General features: G+C 33.2%; 1 protein-coding gene across 6 annotated transcripts in view; it reads right to left on the minus strand.

The window, feature by feature from the left end:
• Positions 1-17722, minus strand: part of LOC128191722 (cGMP-dependent 3',5'-cyclic phosphodiesterase-like) — a 52576-nt gene that overhangs the window by 5223 nt on the left and 29631 nt on the right. For 5 of the 6 annotated variants that reach the window (XM_052863942.1, XM_052863944.1, XM_052863943.1 and 2 more), the window contains exons 8-23: positions 17056-17108; positions 15288-15362; positions 12818-12859; positions 8881-8949; positions 7983-8113; positions 7553-7664; positions 7260-7299; positions 4617-4680; positions 4314-4395; positions 4142-4202; positions 3958-4039; positions 3807-3841; positions 3409-3524; positions 2669-2746; positions 811-933; positions 98-168 (exon numbers count right to left, since the gene is read on the minus strand). In XM_052863942.1, coding sequence (XP_052719902.1) covers positions 98-168; positions 811-933; positions 2669-2746; positions 3409-3524; positions 3807-3841; positions 3958-4039; positions 4142-4202; positions 4314-4395; positions 4617-4680; positions 7260-7299; positions 7553-7664; positions 7983-8113; positions 8881-8949; positions 12818-12859; positions 15288-15362; positions 17056-17108 — 1234 coding nt within the window. Of the gene's footprint in view, positions 1-97; positions 169-810; positions 934-2219; positions 2298-2668; positions 2747-3408; positions 3525-3806; positions 3842-3957; positions 4040-4141; positions 4203-4313; positions 4396-4616; positions 4681-7259; positions 7300-7552; positions 7665-7982; positions 8114-8880; positions 8950-12817; positions 12860-15287; positions 15363-17055; positions 17109-17722 lie in introns of all 6 variants that reach the window. The other variant, XM_052863940.1, reaches the window with a different exon arrangement.

The following is a 17722-nucleotide window of genomic DNA, read 5'->3' on the forward strand; positions in this document are numbered from 1 at the left end:
GACTATCGTTAAACTTATTGGAATAAAAGAAAAAAATATGAATATCAAAATGATTTCTCAGTATCTTTAATATCCTAATCAAAAAATGTACAATTACCGAACAAGAGTATCCTTTCTTATTCTCCATCTAGACAGAAAACCCAGATCTTCAAACATGGCCAACACGCACTAAAAGGAAACAATCCAAAATATAAGTACATTTACCTCAAATATCTATGCATAATTTCAAATTTAATCCAGTAAAATTCAATTTTGAATTATTTTTTAAATTTTAAATGCAGATTTAAATAATTTCTCCATGCATCACAATGACATATAGTGCATTGTATCAATATGTATGATACTTATAAGTATATTGTATTCAGGGTAATAGTCGCCCTCATTTTATTTTCGCCTCTTTTGCCCTCGTTGTCAGCGGGCAAATTTAAGACTGGGTGAATTTAAATGTCTAAAATTATCTCTCGTTAAACTTAACAGTGTCTGGGTAAGTTCAAGACGGGGCAAAACGGTTTGCAAGTGTAGAAGGGCAAAACTTACCTGAGGCTAAAATAATCCTGTATACACTAATCTTTTTTTTATTTAGGGGCAGAATATTATATTGATAGAAACAATAAATTTTGCAGCTACTAACTCAATGAATACAAAATTATAAATATTTATAAAAATTATATATATTATAAAAATACAATTTTGTTACAACCTTCAAAGTTCCAAAATTTACAATTTATTAGTTTTTTCCTGAAATAAATATTAATATGAAAAGAATCTATGACAAATAGGACACATTAAAATAAAAATTGAAAAACTAACCAAAGGTGTTTCTGGCTCGGGAATTTCCCTGGGAGGGAAGGGGAATTTATCAAACTCCACTCCCCACAGTGCCACGGAAGGAATGTCTCTTGAAAGCAACCCTTCTACATCATCTGGAGAAATCTAAATTTTAAAATTTATTTTTCAAAAATCATATCTTTATGATAAGCATAGTCAAAATTTAAATAATCATTCCATTCAAATTCATAAAGTGGAGTTAGGTATTGTTGTAAAAGAATGTTTCACTTTGATTATTTTTGGCTCATGTTCCATTCAATAGAAAGTGGAGCACTGAATTCAGGAAAAATCATGGACTGCATGAAATAATCATGATGATGTCAGACTCGATCTCTAAGTCTCACGGGAGACAATTTGGCTGTTTCTTTTAGTTGATGTTTAACATACTGATATACATTAACAGTACTTAAGGAATTTTACTTACTTTTTTACAATCAATCTATTATTTTGTTAAAAGAAAGATGTAAATATAAACAACCAAAAATGTTTTCTTAGATGATTCATGCTGGTTATGAAGGTAGCAATCATTGCAGAAAAAAATTTACATAACTCACATTAACAGATTATGTATTTTTTCTGCAATATTGCCACCTTCAGATCTAGTATAAATCACCAAAGAAAGCATTTCATTGTTTAATTTTTAATTTTTTTTAAGTAAAAAGTGAAATATGAAAATGAAATATCACTTTGAAATACATGAAATTAAAAGAGATAAGTGATTAAATATTCAGTATTTGAGATACAATAATAGATAAAGCTTATTAATAAATAAAAATACCAGCAAGAAATTAGTATTATAAATTCATTACTAGAAGATAATACATGTATTACTATCTTAGAAAGTCTGATGCAGTAAAGAGAATCTTTGTAAACACACTGGTTATTTAATGATTAGTGTTAATTAAGGCAGAAAAAACTTAAGTACCATTATTTATTTATTCACATGTAAATGTACATGTAGAAGCCTCAATATTTCCCATGATAATTAAATCAAAAATATTCTCATTTGCTCTCAAATTCTTTCCATTTAATCAATTTTTATTTTGACTTAAACACATGCAAGTGTAGCAAAATTGCAATTATACTGATTTAGGTGCAAAGAAAGTGTGTAATGTAAACTCAAAAGACATATAAGGTTCAGGGGAAAAACACATTCCAGATCAAGATGACTATAATAAAAATTTCAAAAATACATGGAAGACGAACAATCAAAGATGGAAGTTGAAGTCAAACTGAGGTACACTTTGTTCATGCTGCATTTATGCATACCATCGTTTATGGTATAAAAAAGAAAACTGTTCACTTGATATATTTATGGTATCAGAAAATATTTGTTTACTCTTTTTTAAACATCTTTCTTAATATTTGGTTGATAGAAAAGAAAGACCAACCTGCATATGAAATATCATTAGTTCATTTGCTAATCTATTTCTGTGTTGTGAGTCTTGAAGCTTCTTGTACATAAGACACTGCAAAAAGGAAAACAGTCATCCCCATCATTGTACAAAAAGCCCGTCTCTGAGAGAGTCTTTACCCTCTAATTCTACAACCTAACAGCCGTAACGGTTTCCTAAATCAGCAGCCACCCTTTAAAATATCCCAGTTTTAGTAGGAGCAGCCAGCAAGCCTGAAAAACAATGTCAGTGAAGAAGCTACAAGGATGATACAGTCAGGGTTACCACATGTTAACAGAAGCTGAAGCAAACCAAAATAAAAGGGCTGAAAAAGTAAACTAAAAAAAAAATAAAAACCCAGAAGGTGTGTTGTAGAAAAATAAATACTGGAGGGTAGATTGTTTAGTGCTACAATATTGATACGACACGGCAATCTACCTAGTTACCTTCATATGGTACATCATTAATTCATTGGCTAAACTGTTACGATACTGTGCAGCTAATACATTCTGGTACATCAGCGACTGGAATTTAGTTTGAAAAAAAAAGTGTATTAAAGTTACTGAAAGCGTAAATACATGTAGCAGCAGCTGGGACTGGAATGCATCTGAAGTAAATATCAAAAAGTAATGAATATACATGTACCATAGTCTTGGTTAGTAAGGGGGCATAAAGTAAACAAAACTGCATATAAATACTATTTACATGTAGGTCATTGTACTGAATTGCCTCTAAATCATTGCCAGTTTTAAAGCAACTGAAGCAGTACACATAATGGATGTCAAAATGTTAGCCTAATAGAATGTTAATCACATAAAATCACAACCGATTTTTAACACATCACTGATAAAAGAAATAAAAATGCAAATAGAAAAACATTTGGCAAATACAGATGCTCAAATGTAGACAATTATAAAGGTATAATCTGCATGTCCTGTAAGCCTGTAGAGTAGATATAAAGACATCAGACACTGAATTGTGCTCTTTTACATAAAATACAATACAATAAGCATTATAATCAAATGTATTAGATTAAATATTAATAAATCAAACAATAAATTATATCCAAATTTATATCATCTTCTTTGTATGCTTAAAAGTAAAATGTGAACTTATACATATAACCTCCTTTTTTAAAACTTTTGAAATGGATCAAATTGAATGGGATTATCAGCAAGGCACTTACATGACTAATACTAATACAGCAGTAGACTGCGAACGCCGAGGCTAAGTCCTCGTCAAACTCGGTGAAGTGTTGTCCCGTCTTCTTGTTACAGAGCTGGGCCACACCCAGAACATCTCCTGGAAAGCCAAAGAAAACTGAGGCGTGTTCAACAGAGCCGGTCCTTGCGAAATCGCATCAAAATTCCCTATACACACAATGCAAATTTTGGCGGGCGCTTACACACATTCGTTCTGCTGAACATGCCTCAGTTTTCACACATCGTCCAATACTCCATACAAATAACATTGGATACATGTTTGACTTTTTTTTTTTTTAATTAAATAACCTTAATCATAGCATATGCTTTAGTTTAATGTTTTCTCTCTCTAATTTTCATACTTTAAATATATTAGACTTACCTCTCTCATTTTTAATTGGAAAGCACAGTATATTTCTGTGAGAAAAAAGAGAAGTAGTTGAGTTTTATTGAATATCCTTTAAAGTACACCTAATGGTAAAACAAGAGACAATCTGAGACATGATATATTTTCATGCAGTTGCTATCAGTACCTGGTCCTGAACCCTGTAGAGTCGTCTATGCCCCTATAGAACATTGGGTGGGAGTACGCATCCTTAATGTTCAGCAAATTCCCTGCAACAAATTTACAACACAGTCAAAATTTGAAAAAAATTTATTTCATGATTATTGATAATTACAACTGAAGTGAGATTACTAACAGTTGGTTTATTTTACCTGTGGTGGCAACATGACCTGCTATTCCCTGAGTTATAGGCATTCGGATTTCATTATGTTCCTATAAAGGAAAATGGTATAAAGTATTCAATATAATTATAACTTTAAACTAGTTTGGCTTAACAGTTCTCAGTTGATTCGGTGAAAAGTATATGAAGAGCTTTAAGGGTACCTCTTTATTATTGGTAGATATACCATCAAACACCTCAGCGACTAGTTCTTTTGTCTCTTTGTCAATCAAAAACACAGAACATCTATTGAAGAAATAAAGGATTATTAAGTAAGGTATATTGTATAAACATATACATTGTACATGTATAATGAAGAAATAAAGTGCATGTCTGTTTCTCTTCAAGATTTCAATGATGATCATTACATTCAAGATAATAAATGCTTGCTGTCATACTTTTCATTAAGAATGAAATTAAATTTGCCAAAAAATATATATATCATTTTATCTTATATGTCACTGTACCTCTCGGCCTGTGTAAGATTTCTTGCCTCTTGCATAATTTCTCGGAGAAGTTTGGTTAAATCATCTGCATAAAAAAAAATACATCATTTAAAAATAATTACCAAAAAAATAATGATAAAACGAAACAATAGATCACTTTATAATAATATTTGTCATATTTCATAATGATTTTTTGTACTTGAAATAGATAATGGTATATTGATTTTTCCAGTAAGATTTTAAAAACTAATTGTGCAAATTCAAGGCTCCAATACAAACAGCAATGTATTACATAACAGTGAACAAAGGCAGCAGACCTTTAAAACCAACAACTTTTCATTAAAAAACCAATGAACAAACAGTACCGGGATAAAATATTAACAAGACTAAAAATTTTCAAATAACACAACTTCAAAAGGAGAATGCAAAAAAATTGATTCAGTGAAATGATCAACTTTTTTGTTGCCTTCAAGCAATACCTGTTAGTGAAATAACAGAAAATGGATCAACAGAACTGTTAATCAACTTCAAAAGGAATGCAGGGCCTACTTTTGCTGATAATGGAAAAGTCTGTGGTAGGCGGCTGCTGGCACTTGATATAATCTAAGTCTTTATCATGTTTACTGAACTGACAACCAGAGCCTTTCTCAGATAACCGGTCAACTGAGGAGTAAGTGGACACCTTGGGGTCACTCTGTTGTGAAAAGCAGTGCGTTTTGTGGGAGTTGGTGTCCTCCACAATGATTTTTATGACTGGGGAGGAGGAATGGGCACTGATCAGACCTAAGCTCTCCACAACAGACTCCAGATCATTGGAGCTTATTCTGAGGGGTTCAAGTACAAATTCTGTATCCTCAATAAATGCATAGTTCAAAGACGGTCTGCTCTCCTTGAATTCCAGTAGTGTGTGCACGGCAGTCATGTTTTGTTGCTGAGAGATGACTGGATCGCTGTGGGAAAATCTAGCTTTTATCTCTTCTCGGAGCTCTGGAGATGCTAGCCTGCTTCTGTCCAGGAGTGAGATGGAGAGCCCTTGTTCCGATCTACTACTGACAATGCTTCTTTCAGTGAAAGTATCATAAAACACATCTGAATTCTCCAATTCAGAGTCTGAAGTAGAAGCACGCGATTTGTCGTTTGCAGCTTCAACTCCTGCAGTATAAAAAGATATTCCTGATTTTTCTGATGGCACTTTCAGTGTGTCCAAGTCTGTACTGCAAACAGGCAGTGTATCAGGGTTAAGTTTGTCATCAGGTCTAGTCCTAACAATCTCCAACTGTGACACTGAAGGTAGACAGAAGTCACTGCCATCACTGTCAATGTCTGACTTTGTGACATCCTCCTCTTCAATGTCAGCATCTGAGTTTGCCAAATCCTCCTCTTCTCTGTTGACACCTGATGAGACAATTCCCACTTCTTCATCCACAACAGATTTTGTACATGTATCTGCATCCTCCTCTCTGTCAATGACAATTGTGACACCTGTTTCAATTTTTTCAGAGCCTGAAGCAATATTGTCTGTCTCAGTATCAGATTTAGCCACTCTCCCTGTGTGTATGTCTCCTTCACCATCAGTATCTGATTCAGCCTCAACCTTACATATGAGAGGGTTTAAGATCTCAACTTCCTGACCATCACTGGACTGAGCAGTCCTTTTATCAGATTTATTCCTGTTATCTATAGCCTCTGACTTAGAGACAGATGACAGTACTCCAGGGATGTCTCTTTGGCTGTTAGTTTTTACCTCTAATAAATTTTCTGAGGTAGGTTCATCATTTACATGCATGTCTTCTGCAGCACTTAGCAATTCATTAGAAACATTTTCTGAAGGTTCTTCACTCACAGAAGCTTGCTCAGCATGTAGTTTGGAATCACTTCCACAAACATCAAAGTTTTTCTCAGGTACAGGCACTTTCTCTGCAACAACTATTTCTTTAACCAATGATAAATCATCTTCATCTTCTACATTGTCTTTCTGTCCTATCAAATCCAGGTCATTTGATATCACACCTGGATGCAAGGTAAGTGAGATAGCTGTCTCGGGCTGTGAAAATTCCCTGAGTAAATCATTTTCACCTGAATTCCAAATCCCATGCTCTACCTTCTGACCACACAGTGTATTTTCTTCACTCTCAATTCTTCTGACATCTAATTGACCAACCTCAAAATTCTCCTGCATATAGATCTTTTCATTTTTAGATAAATCATTGTCCTCATAACTGTTGCACTGCAAATGTAGCTCTGCTCTCTCAGTTGTCCTTTCAAAACTTTCAGAAAACTTCCCACTACTAGTACCATTATCTTCTTTCACCTCATAAGTATACACAGACTTGAAATACTTTTTCCTTGCTACTGAATTTTGGGAATTTTCTGTATCGAGGCATTCCTTCTTTTCATTGAGCAACATAAAAACCTCGCTTTTAAAAACTTTTGGTAATCCTTCTCTTGACATGGAACTAATTCCATCTATTTTGTCCAGTTCCAGCAATGTATTTTCTGTAATTGATTCAGATTTACTGGACTTGGCCGAGCCATTGCTATCTCTGTGCACACTCTCTCTTCTTCTTCTATTGGGGATAACTACCTGTTCTCTATACTTTGCTAGAAATTGGGTCAGATTAGTACAGCTACCTAACTCCTCACTGTGTCTTACTGAGAACTCACCTAAATGAGTGAACAAATTTCTGGCCACCTGAAGCATAGCCTGTAAAAAAATAAAAAAATAAATTCTGAAAAAAACTTTTTGATCCAACTTTTAACAAGTACCTAATTCATTCAATTAAAGAACAATTGTTTCCTTGCAAAAAAAACCCAAATAAATCTTTAGATACATATGCACAAAAATATTATGGCATGGAGATATTGAGCTTTAACAATAATACGAAATACAGCTAATAGCAAATTGCCCAATAAAACAGACAATATACAGATATATAGATCTATCAAAGGTTGTTCACCTGAGTTTGAAGTTTGAGCTTTCGTTCATTTTGAAATGCTAACGTGCTAGTTAGCACTGTCGATGTGTACTGAAAACACTGGAGAATGGCCTGCAGGTCATCATTGGTAAAACTGCAAAATGTCAAAGTAGGGATATAACACTGATAATACTGAAAACAGATGGCCGTACAGATTTACAGCGGAGGTAACCTTTAGCATCGAGTACAATTTCTAATGTCAATTTGCTTTCTTGATAAAGCTCTGAACTTTGACAATTTTTTTTTCTAATTGTCTTCATTTTTTTTTTTAAGTTCCTCATAATATAACAACACCAGCTCTCAAATCCAATCATTTAAGTTTCCAAGACTTTAGCATTTACAATAGCGCTGAAGAGTTCACTACTTGGACAAAACTGCAGTAACAAAAGATTGCCTTGATCGAACTACTCACTTTTCAGCATCCTTCTTATTAACCACGCATGCTAAAGCTATTAAACCGTCATTATTTCTGCTAGATACAGGAACACATAACATGGACTTTAATTTCACTCCTACAAAGTTTTCTATGTCTTTCCTCTTATCCTGTAAAAAAATAAAATGTATAAAATAAATTGTTGCAGAATAACTATAGAAAAGACAAACAGAATAGAGGATACAGGACAATGGTGTATGCAAATTGTAATGAACAAAATTTAATATTTTTGAAAACCTGTTGAAAATTTTTGCTTTCATTGTTTGGTGTATAATCTTTATAAACAATGTTGAACTGTTATAAAATTGTGCTTTATTCTTTTAAAATACTTTAAAGTTCATTCTTCATACACTGTGTCTGAAATAGACTGACATGGTTATAGCAATAATTAATGCATGGCCTGGCTGGCTCTTCTGCTGATGTAATATTTCTGATAGTTATCTGAATAACTTAAAGGACATATCGCATGATTCTAAGTATGGGACATTTTACATTTTTTGCCTTTCTTGTGTATCTATTACATATTTCCAAAAGTTTGTTTTGCTTAAAGATGCTTTAATTAGCCATAAAATCAATTAATATCATAGCCCCGATCGTGTAAAAAAAGATTCAAAGAGAGATTTAAATAAAAATGAATAGTGAAATACTTTCTTTGGTGGATCATTTTAATAGGCTTTAAAGGTAGCCATTTTTAAAGAAAAGAAAAAATTATAACCCACCACATTCATTTCTACATAAACCACCAGGGAAAGAGCTCCATTGTTTAAGAATGTTTAATAAAAAAAGAAACTTGAACCAGAAATATAAGTTTCATTTATGATAGTCATATCTAGTCAGTTTTTCATTCAGAACTACTCAATCTGAATCTTATCCTCACCAATGGTACATCTTCTAATTTCATTGGTTTCTTCGATTCTAAAGGCAAGCTAAACACACTGTTAGGGCCCTGCAAAGATAAGAAAAAAACCCCACATACAATAATTGACCATGAATCATTTACATTTAGCAAGAAAAACACAACAAAAAATCATTCACTTATAATGACAAAAGAATTGCAATACAGTTTTTATTTTTTCTCCTATATTTTTTACCAATTAACTAATGTACAACTTCAATGATAACGAATACATTTACGAAATGAAAGTTTTCTGTTTCTGGTTTTTTTGCTCCCAGATGCAATTGTCATGGAGCTATTATAGTTATTTGCCATATTTTATCAGTGATCAATAATTAGTATTTCATTAAAGCATTTCCATAACTGATTGATATCAAATTGGATCATCACAAATCAATACTGGGACTCCTCTCTCCCTATGACAAAGTCTTACTATAGACATTTCAAGCTAGAGTATAGGGCTACCAATGGAAGAAAATCCCTGGAGATATGACAGGAAAAATTGTGATCTCTTCCGCAATTACCCAACTACTTCAAATGTGCGGCAACATAGATGAAATTGATTAGTTTGTTACAAGAACAGTTACATTTAATTTCAAACAGACTCTTGCTTATATAGCTATTCAGTTTTCTATTCTTTTTCTTATTTTTTTTTTTAATGATACAGTTTTTGCTGTAATCTGCAATCAAAATTGACTCAATATCAATAGAAATGTATTTGTATGTATGTACATGTTTTCCACTCTTGCTGAAGTCAACAATTTTTTCTATAATTTTTTTTCTATATGGCTATATTTTTACAACAAAAGGCAGCAAAAATATCATAAATCGATCAGCAAAAAAATTAACTGCACAAAATTTTTTGCATCATCAGTTACTAATACTTTGGTACCTAATTTGTGAAATATATGCTGTATCTGCAAGTGCAATGCGATACTCCAAGGGAATTTTTAGTTTTATTGCCCTTCTCGGCAACAAAAAACAAACCACAACTTGCACTGAATAAAGATTGAAGTGAAACCTCCGCTATCCATTCTTAGCATTTTATACCAAGTAACCCGAGATTCTGCGGATATTTACAATTAAACAATACAGCAATGTTATCTCAACTAAATGAACAGTCCATATGTCAAAAATAATGATATTCTATCAACATTTTCTAAAAACAGCAGCAACAGCACTGGGGTTCAATGCAACACCCAAAACATGATACATTATTCATTTTTAATCATTGAAAAATCAACATTGCAATCCATTTTTCTGTACTATTGCATCATGAGACACCTCCTCTCTTTTTTTGGTACCATAGCAACATAATAGCCGCCTTCATATTCATAACAATGATAACACAACAGAAGAAGATTGAACTGGGGCACAAATTTGACATATCTCAATAGATGGAGCAATAAGGACTAAAGGAGTGCATATCAGCTAGACATTTGTTGTCACAGACGTTTGAGTAATAGAAACATTTTTATACGACGGATCTGCCAATGAAAAAAATTGCTGTATAGTTTTATAAACAAGTAACTCCTTAATTAATAGCAATTTCCCTAAATGGTCCAAGTTTTGGCATAGTGTATCGGCTACAGTGCTGTTTAATAAAATTATTTTATTATATCGATATAACAAAACCCAGTTATATTATACTGCATGTATTAAGGGAGTGAGCAAGATTCCAGCTTCCCTTAGGCAAGCCTATTTCCCAAGGCAAAGCCAAGAGAATAGGCATGTTATTGGGGAACTAGGATTGACTTCCTCAATGGTAGACTTCAATTGTATATTATAATCAATCTTTGTTGGTGAATATTTTGACAAGTTTGTGTTAAAAAAAAAAAACCGACCAAGAATATTCATTGATCATGTTGATAAATTTCAAAGATACTTGAAACAACAACTTTTTGTACAAAATTACTGCAAGCAAAATTTTCTCCCTGTTTAGAGTTCACCACCTAAATATCAATATTGCTCTGACACCCTGCGACTGAACTTTCACTGCTATCCTAACTGCCTGAGATTACGACAGAGCCTCTACTTTTTATTTCAAATAACAAATAGATCATACGTGTAATTTCATAATCATTTTCCTAATGGCTTTGGAAGCTGTCATAATTTTTCTTTCCTCCATGTATCATTGGAGGACGCTTGACATTTGCCATTTACTTCAGAGTCTCAAAGTCCAGGCACTATACAACCAATCTCGGCTAGCACGCATGAAATATGTCTTCCATTTATAACATTCAAGATCCTACTTCAATTATATCTGGCATACACATTTCTGATCTTGTTCTTGCCCAAAACACTGATGGACAAAGGACAAAAAATTAATACCACTTCCTTTCCACTTCCCGCTATATAATCAATACCCAGAGTAAACATTATCAATATCATATCAACAAGTGCATCTGATCAACACATTATAAATGTTGCTAAATTATCTTTGATTAAAAATGAAGAGGAGTAGACTCAAAGATTCTATAGAACATAAATCATTTGACGGTTTTCATCTGAATTTATCTTTGTGCTTGTAAATAACTGCTCAATGCACTTTAATCAAAAGGACAAAAAATGTTTGCGCTCATCAACCTTAAGTCCCTTTCTTCATCAAAGCAATGAACAAAAATATAGAAAGCTTAAATTTCACTTCAAATATAACTGTGTTAATAATCTTTCCCTTATAAGCTCAGATCATCTCAAGACATCCTAGGTGAGATTCTGACAACGATTCCTTGTTCCCATGCATCTTCAAACTAAGCCGATGTCGTACAGGAAGTGTAAGACTGGCCTACACTAAAACCTACGAAAACACTTCAGACCTCGTCTTTGACAGTTATTACAGCAGGTCTCCAAGACCAAACACTCGGTACAGTATTGATCCAGCGTTTGAACCGCCATCAATTGATCATCATCGGATGATTTGTCTTTGGCTAGAATCCTGGATGAGCATCGGTGATAGGATTTACAAGTTGAACCAGACTTCCAGGCCAGACATTAGCCAAGAGACAGAGCACTGTACAAAAGATGAGGTCTGCAAACTGCAGATTGGCAGACTTGTACAATGGTTATGAAGCAATGCTTGGGGAATTTGATATGACAAAGCTAGGGTTGTAATCCATTACCATGCATGATCATTTCATTATAGTGCATGTCGTATCCATCATTTGTAAATTAAGAAAATCTTTTTCTTTAAAACAAGAAAGATTTTAAGATAATAAGTGTCATTTTTAATAAAGTAGATACATATCCTTCTCCATAATTCCTAAAACCAATATAACAAATAAAGGACGTATTTATGCATGTACATAAAGTTACAGATTCATGATTTAGAATTGTTTGTAAAAATTTGTTGGTTGGATATTTCATTTCGTATTGGCAGAGGAGCAAACTTTATGACCTTTGACCTAAGGGTTAATGGGGGTCATCCAATTGTCATGACCAAAATACAGGGAATACACATCAAAGTAAACCTGAACATCTTTGACCTGAAAATAATTAGGGGCATCCACTTGTTAACGATGATTGATGTCCTTAATCAAGAAAAGGACTTTAAAACTATTGGGTTCACATTATCTGACACAGTGATTAGTATACACAGCAAAAAAACTCTTTTTTACAAAATGGAAACTCAATGGCAAAATTAACTTGCATGTTAAAGAGTTACAAACATGTGTGTGAGATCAATATAGCACACTGGTATCTGTACCCCATTTCTAATCCTAACAGTATAAAAAGAAGAGAAGTGAGCATAAACTGCAAAATCATGAATAGGCATATCCCATTTTGATCAGTGTTATTGTATTGATTTGGAGCAAGGTCTCTACAGGTATTTGTTTTCAACTGAAAGCTCAAATATTAAACTATGTATGCTTTCGGAGTAAGGTCTACCATACTGATGACAAATTCCTCTGAATATACTTACTGGAAACTTGATTTCTTCCTCTAAAACTAGTCCTCCTATCACCTGAAAGAAAAGAAAACATTTATAGACCTAAAAATAGAGGAACAAGGGTGAAGATACAACACTCTTGTTGCTCATAGATACTAAAAAAATCTATTCAAATCATAGATAAAGTATCATATCCAATGAATTTTTACAGGTTTTAAATGCAAATCAACATACCATCAAATGTAATGTTTTGTTTAAAATACTAAAGCAAAGTTGATAAAAGTGTTAGCATGATTCCTCGCAAGTGTTTGGACATCTTTAATTGAAGTTATAATTATAACATTCAAAATGAGGTTGAAATTTTCAATTTCCAGTGTGTCCCACTGTAATCCAGTTGGTGTTGAAAATATTCGACATTTTGTTTACAGCAGGTACATATCACCTGCATTAATTTTGGGCTGACTAATAGTTCTCTTTTGATACAATAGGGTCAAAGTAACATGTGGAAGGTTTAAATATATCATTACATGAGTATATTGATATATGATCTACAGTATTTCATGATTCAGCTAATGTGCATAATTACATGTACTGTATAAACTGTACATTAACATATTGTGGTACAGTATAGTAATGAAATATTTAACGTGCCTTACTACACCTTGAAATAATTTGTCTAATCAGCAATAAACAGCTTGATTATAATAGATAGCATGGTGAATGAAATTTATGTATGTCAAGTAGGCGAAAAAATAAAAAAATCATCTTTTTCAAAATTTACTTCAGTCAATAGAACAAAAACCACAAGTGGATTTGAACTCATGATCTTTGGTTTACAAGCCAGATACATTAACCACTGAGCTATAACAACAAAATCGATTGATATAAACCATTAATCTCCATCTTGTGACATAGTGTCTTAAAAGTATAAGTCTAGTAGTAGTGAGGTACCTTAAAACTTATTATCAATAAAAGGTCAATAAAGAAGCAGTACTATAAACACAGATGTTTCCAAATGTTGTTCATTATATATGTGGTAAAAAAACACATACCACCTAGTGACAGTTGGTATAATCTCCCAGATATTGGAGTCTCTATAAGTGTTTCTATATACAAGAAATGTTATGCAAGTAAGCTACGTCAGAGATGATTCACACAAATACTCTCTTTAGTATTTCGTGTAAATAACCCAAAGCCAAAATTCTCACTTTTTCAGAACATTTTTTTCAGCATGTCGGATATAACACAAACATTGAACAAGTGAAAAGCTGTCAATGTGACAGCAAACCGGGTTTTCTTTTACGTGAACTGTATCTATAATCCATGTCAACCCGTATCCAGTGAAATGGAGTACCCTATATGCAATATTTTGCCCAAAAAGTTTTTTCGATAAATTATCAGAAATCAAAATCCTAGCAATATGCACACCTCTGATATATGTACAATTGATCTGCAAAAGAACAACTTCCTATCTTGAAAACTGTAGGAGGAGTTATCCGTACAATGAGGGTACCCTATATGCAATATTTTGCCAAAAAATGACTAAGTTCAAAAGCTGGTATTTTTTCGATAAATTATCAGAAATCAAAATCCTAGCAATATGCACACCTCTGATATATGTACAATTGATCTGCAAAAGAACAACTTCCTATCTTGAAAACTGTAGGAGGAGTTATCCGTACAATGAGGGTACCCTATATGCAATATTTTGCCAAAAAATGACTAAGTTCAAAAGCTGGTATTTTTTCGATAAATTATCAGAAATCAAAATCCTAGCAATATGCACACCTCTGATATATGTACAATTGATCTGCAAAAGAACAATTTCCTATCTTGAAAACTGTAGGAGGAGTTATCCGTACAATGAGGGTACCCTATATGCAATATTTTGCCAAAAAATGACTAAGTTCAAAAGCTGGTATTTTTTCGATAAATTATCAGAAATCAAAATCCTAGCAATATGCACACCTCTGATATATGTACAATTGATCTGCAAAAGAACAACTTCCTATCTTGAAAACTGTAGGAGGAGTTATCCGTACAATGAGGGTACCCTATATGCAATATTTTGCCAAAAAATGACTAAGTTCAAAAGCTGGTATTTTTTCGATAAATTATCAGAAATCAAAATCCTAGCAATATGCACACCTCTGATATATGTACAATTGATCTGCAAAAGAACAACTTCCTATCTTGAAAATTGTAGGAGGAGTTATCCGTACAATGAGGGTACCCTTTTGGCAGCCCCCCACCCACCCGCCCGCCCACCCGCCATTTTAATAACCGGATTTTTCCGTTGGAAAACCCGGTTGAAAAACCATAACTAAATCCTCTTCAATAAACACTTCGAAAATTGTTAAATCAAGAGGACTTGAAATTTAAAGGTAGCTGATGTGGTGGTTAATTTGTTGACAATCAAGCCTCCTTCATCACCCATAAGATAAATGTTGTTTTAAAACATTGAACCATGTAGTAAAGAATTGTTTCCATTTTAGTCACCTACCTGGCAAAACAACTCTTGTGTTTCTGGTACAACCAACAGCAAGAAAGCACACTCTGCATTGGTCTGTTCCTCCAACTGAAACAAAGCAAACATTTGATTTTGATGAAAAGAAATTAATGAGTTTGGAATAATAAGAACCTTCTTGACTTTATATGTATAATTTCTAGGCCATTTGATGGGTCAAGAATCAAACAAATGTGTAATATTTTTTTTAATTACTGTATATACAGGAAAATATTTGCCCAAGTTTTATTTTCACCCCTTTCGCCCTCACTGCCAAATGAAGAATTTAGGACTGGGCGTAATCCAACGTCTCAAATTATCTCTCTTTCAACGCAACTTTTTCTGGCTAAATTGAAGATTGGGCGAAACCATTTGCAAGTGATGAAGGGCAAAAATAACACAGGGTGAAAATTACCCTGTAAACAGTATTTGCACATTTATAGTAAAATATCTAAAAACCTAAAATATCTATCATTGTCATGTTAATATCCTTAAAGAACTACAAGTCATAGCATACATGATTTTTTTTTCCTATATTCTCAAATCAACTAATTTAGCAATAATGTTTTATATAACTACAGTTCCATAGAAGTCGAGATACAATCTATAAATGAAAACAACCAAAAAAGAAACAATGTTCAGCTTTAGCAATCAAGTTGCTGCAAAGGAGAATTCTCTAATGGTCGTAATGTTCACCTGGGAACGCAGTGCGACACTTCTGAATTATTTTAAGAAGACCAATTTGATGATATAGAGCCCTCTCATTCTATGATTCATAATAGCTTGTCAGAAATCCAGATTAATTCACAAGTCATAAGATAGCTTTGGGGAAAAAAAAAATTCATAATTTAAATCATTCTTGATTAAAATGCTCCCCCCCCAATGGACCTACCGATAATACATGTCAGTATAATTATGAACATATCTTGTACTTAGACAGAATTTAATCCCACAAATGTTTACGAATATTTCTCTTTTTTTCCATTAAACTTCAACAATGAAATCTATACGAACATAATGGTCATAATCAAAATACATGTACTGTGGTTTTATCCTCATTTGTTGTTGAGCAGATCCATGAAACCAAATGTTCACTAAAGTAATAAATGAAAAATTTAAGTAGTCTCCAAAGATTACTGTAAACCAACTTTTACTACACAAAAATCTGCAAGGTTCGAAATTAGGTCTTTGTCGCAAATATTTATGGCTGGGAACCAGAACTTAAATGGTTCTTTTACATGCTATAAAAGCAGTAAAGTTTATCTGGTACAAAACTTATGTTGGGAACCATTAGACGCAGCCACTAAGGTCGTCTTACAGTACCCTTTTTTTGTTTCTGTGAAGATATTATAAAAGTAAGTGCAAAAAGTTGATGACTGGATGAAAATGGTGAGTATGAATATACCCTTGATTATTGTAATTGCACATTCCTTCACCTTCGTAAGACGGTGAGGAACAAAATCAGCTTCATTGATGCTGACTACTGTAAACTCCTTATATTACGCCAGTACTTAATTCTGCGATCCCGTTGTTTTGGATCAAATCGCGAGAATATATTCTCGCGATCTCAGAACATTAATCTATATTTCCTATAGTTATCAACTCTCAGAAAATTATTGCTAGGTTTTAAAATCCGCGAGGGATGCATCTCGCGATTTTACGCAGATATAAATTCCTTGCATTTAATTAGGAATTTACAGTATACAAGCATGTTTATTTGCCCTGCTATTTGCCATTAGAGCATGAATACAGACCAGATACTTACAAAGCGGATGACTTTAAGCTGAAGTCTGGATGCATCTTGATCGTACAGGTCGCCTACAACATTAGAAAAAGGTTTTTCAAAGAGCTGGAAAAATAAACCTCGTAAAAAAAGCCACAGTCTTGTTGCATGAAATAATTAACTGTTGGGTGACATGTTCGATACTTTAGTTGATTTAATACATGTAGCGATATAATACAGCTGATGCTGTGGCGGCATCTATTCGTGTTCATTAATGTTGGATTATCAAAGAAAAGGTAGCTTAATGAACGTTATAAATCAAACCCAATACACGCAAAAAAAAAAAAAAAAAGAGCTGTGCAATTTCAATCACTTTTTTCTGCCCCTTATTGAAGCAGCACTGTCACAGAGCTATTGAGGAGCCATTACAAAGAATAATAATCAGCTTGGCATGAACTGTGCTTCAGCAACAGACTTCTTCATTTCCTGGCTCTTAATAAGCCAAGCTACATGTGGATCATTCCTCCACTTCCCCTCAATTACTCCTCCAGCTGATTTTAATACACTTGTCACTGTTTGATATTGAACATTTGACTTTTTTATACATACTTGCCATGCAGTTTATTCTTAGTAAATTAAACATTTCGACCCTTGCAAACTACTAGCTGTAACTCAGAGAAATTAATCAACCTAGCTAAAAAAAAGAGTT

Source organism: Crassostrea angulata, chromosome 7, assembly GCF_025612915.1.
Source record: "Crassostrea angulata isolate pt1a10 chromosome 7, ASM2561291v2, whole genome shotgun sequence".
Taxonomy (NCBI): Eukaryota; Metazoa; Mollusca; class Bivalvia; order Ostreida; family Ostreidae; genus Magallana; species Magallana angulata.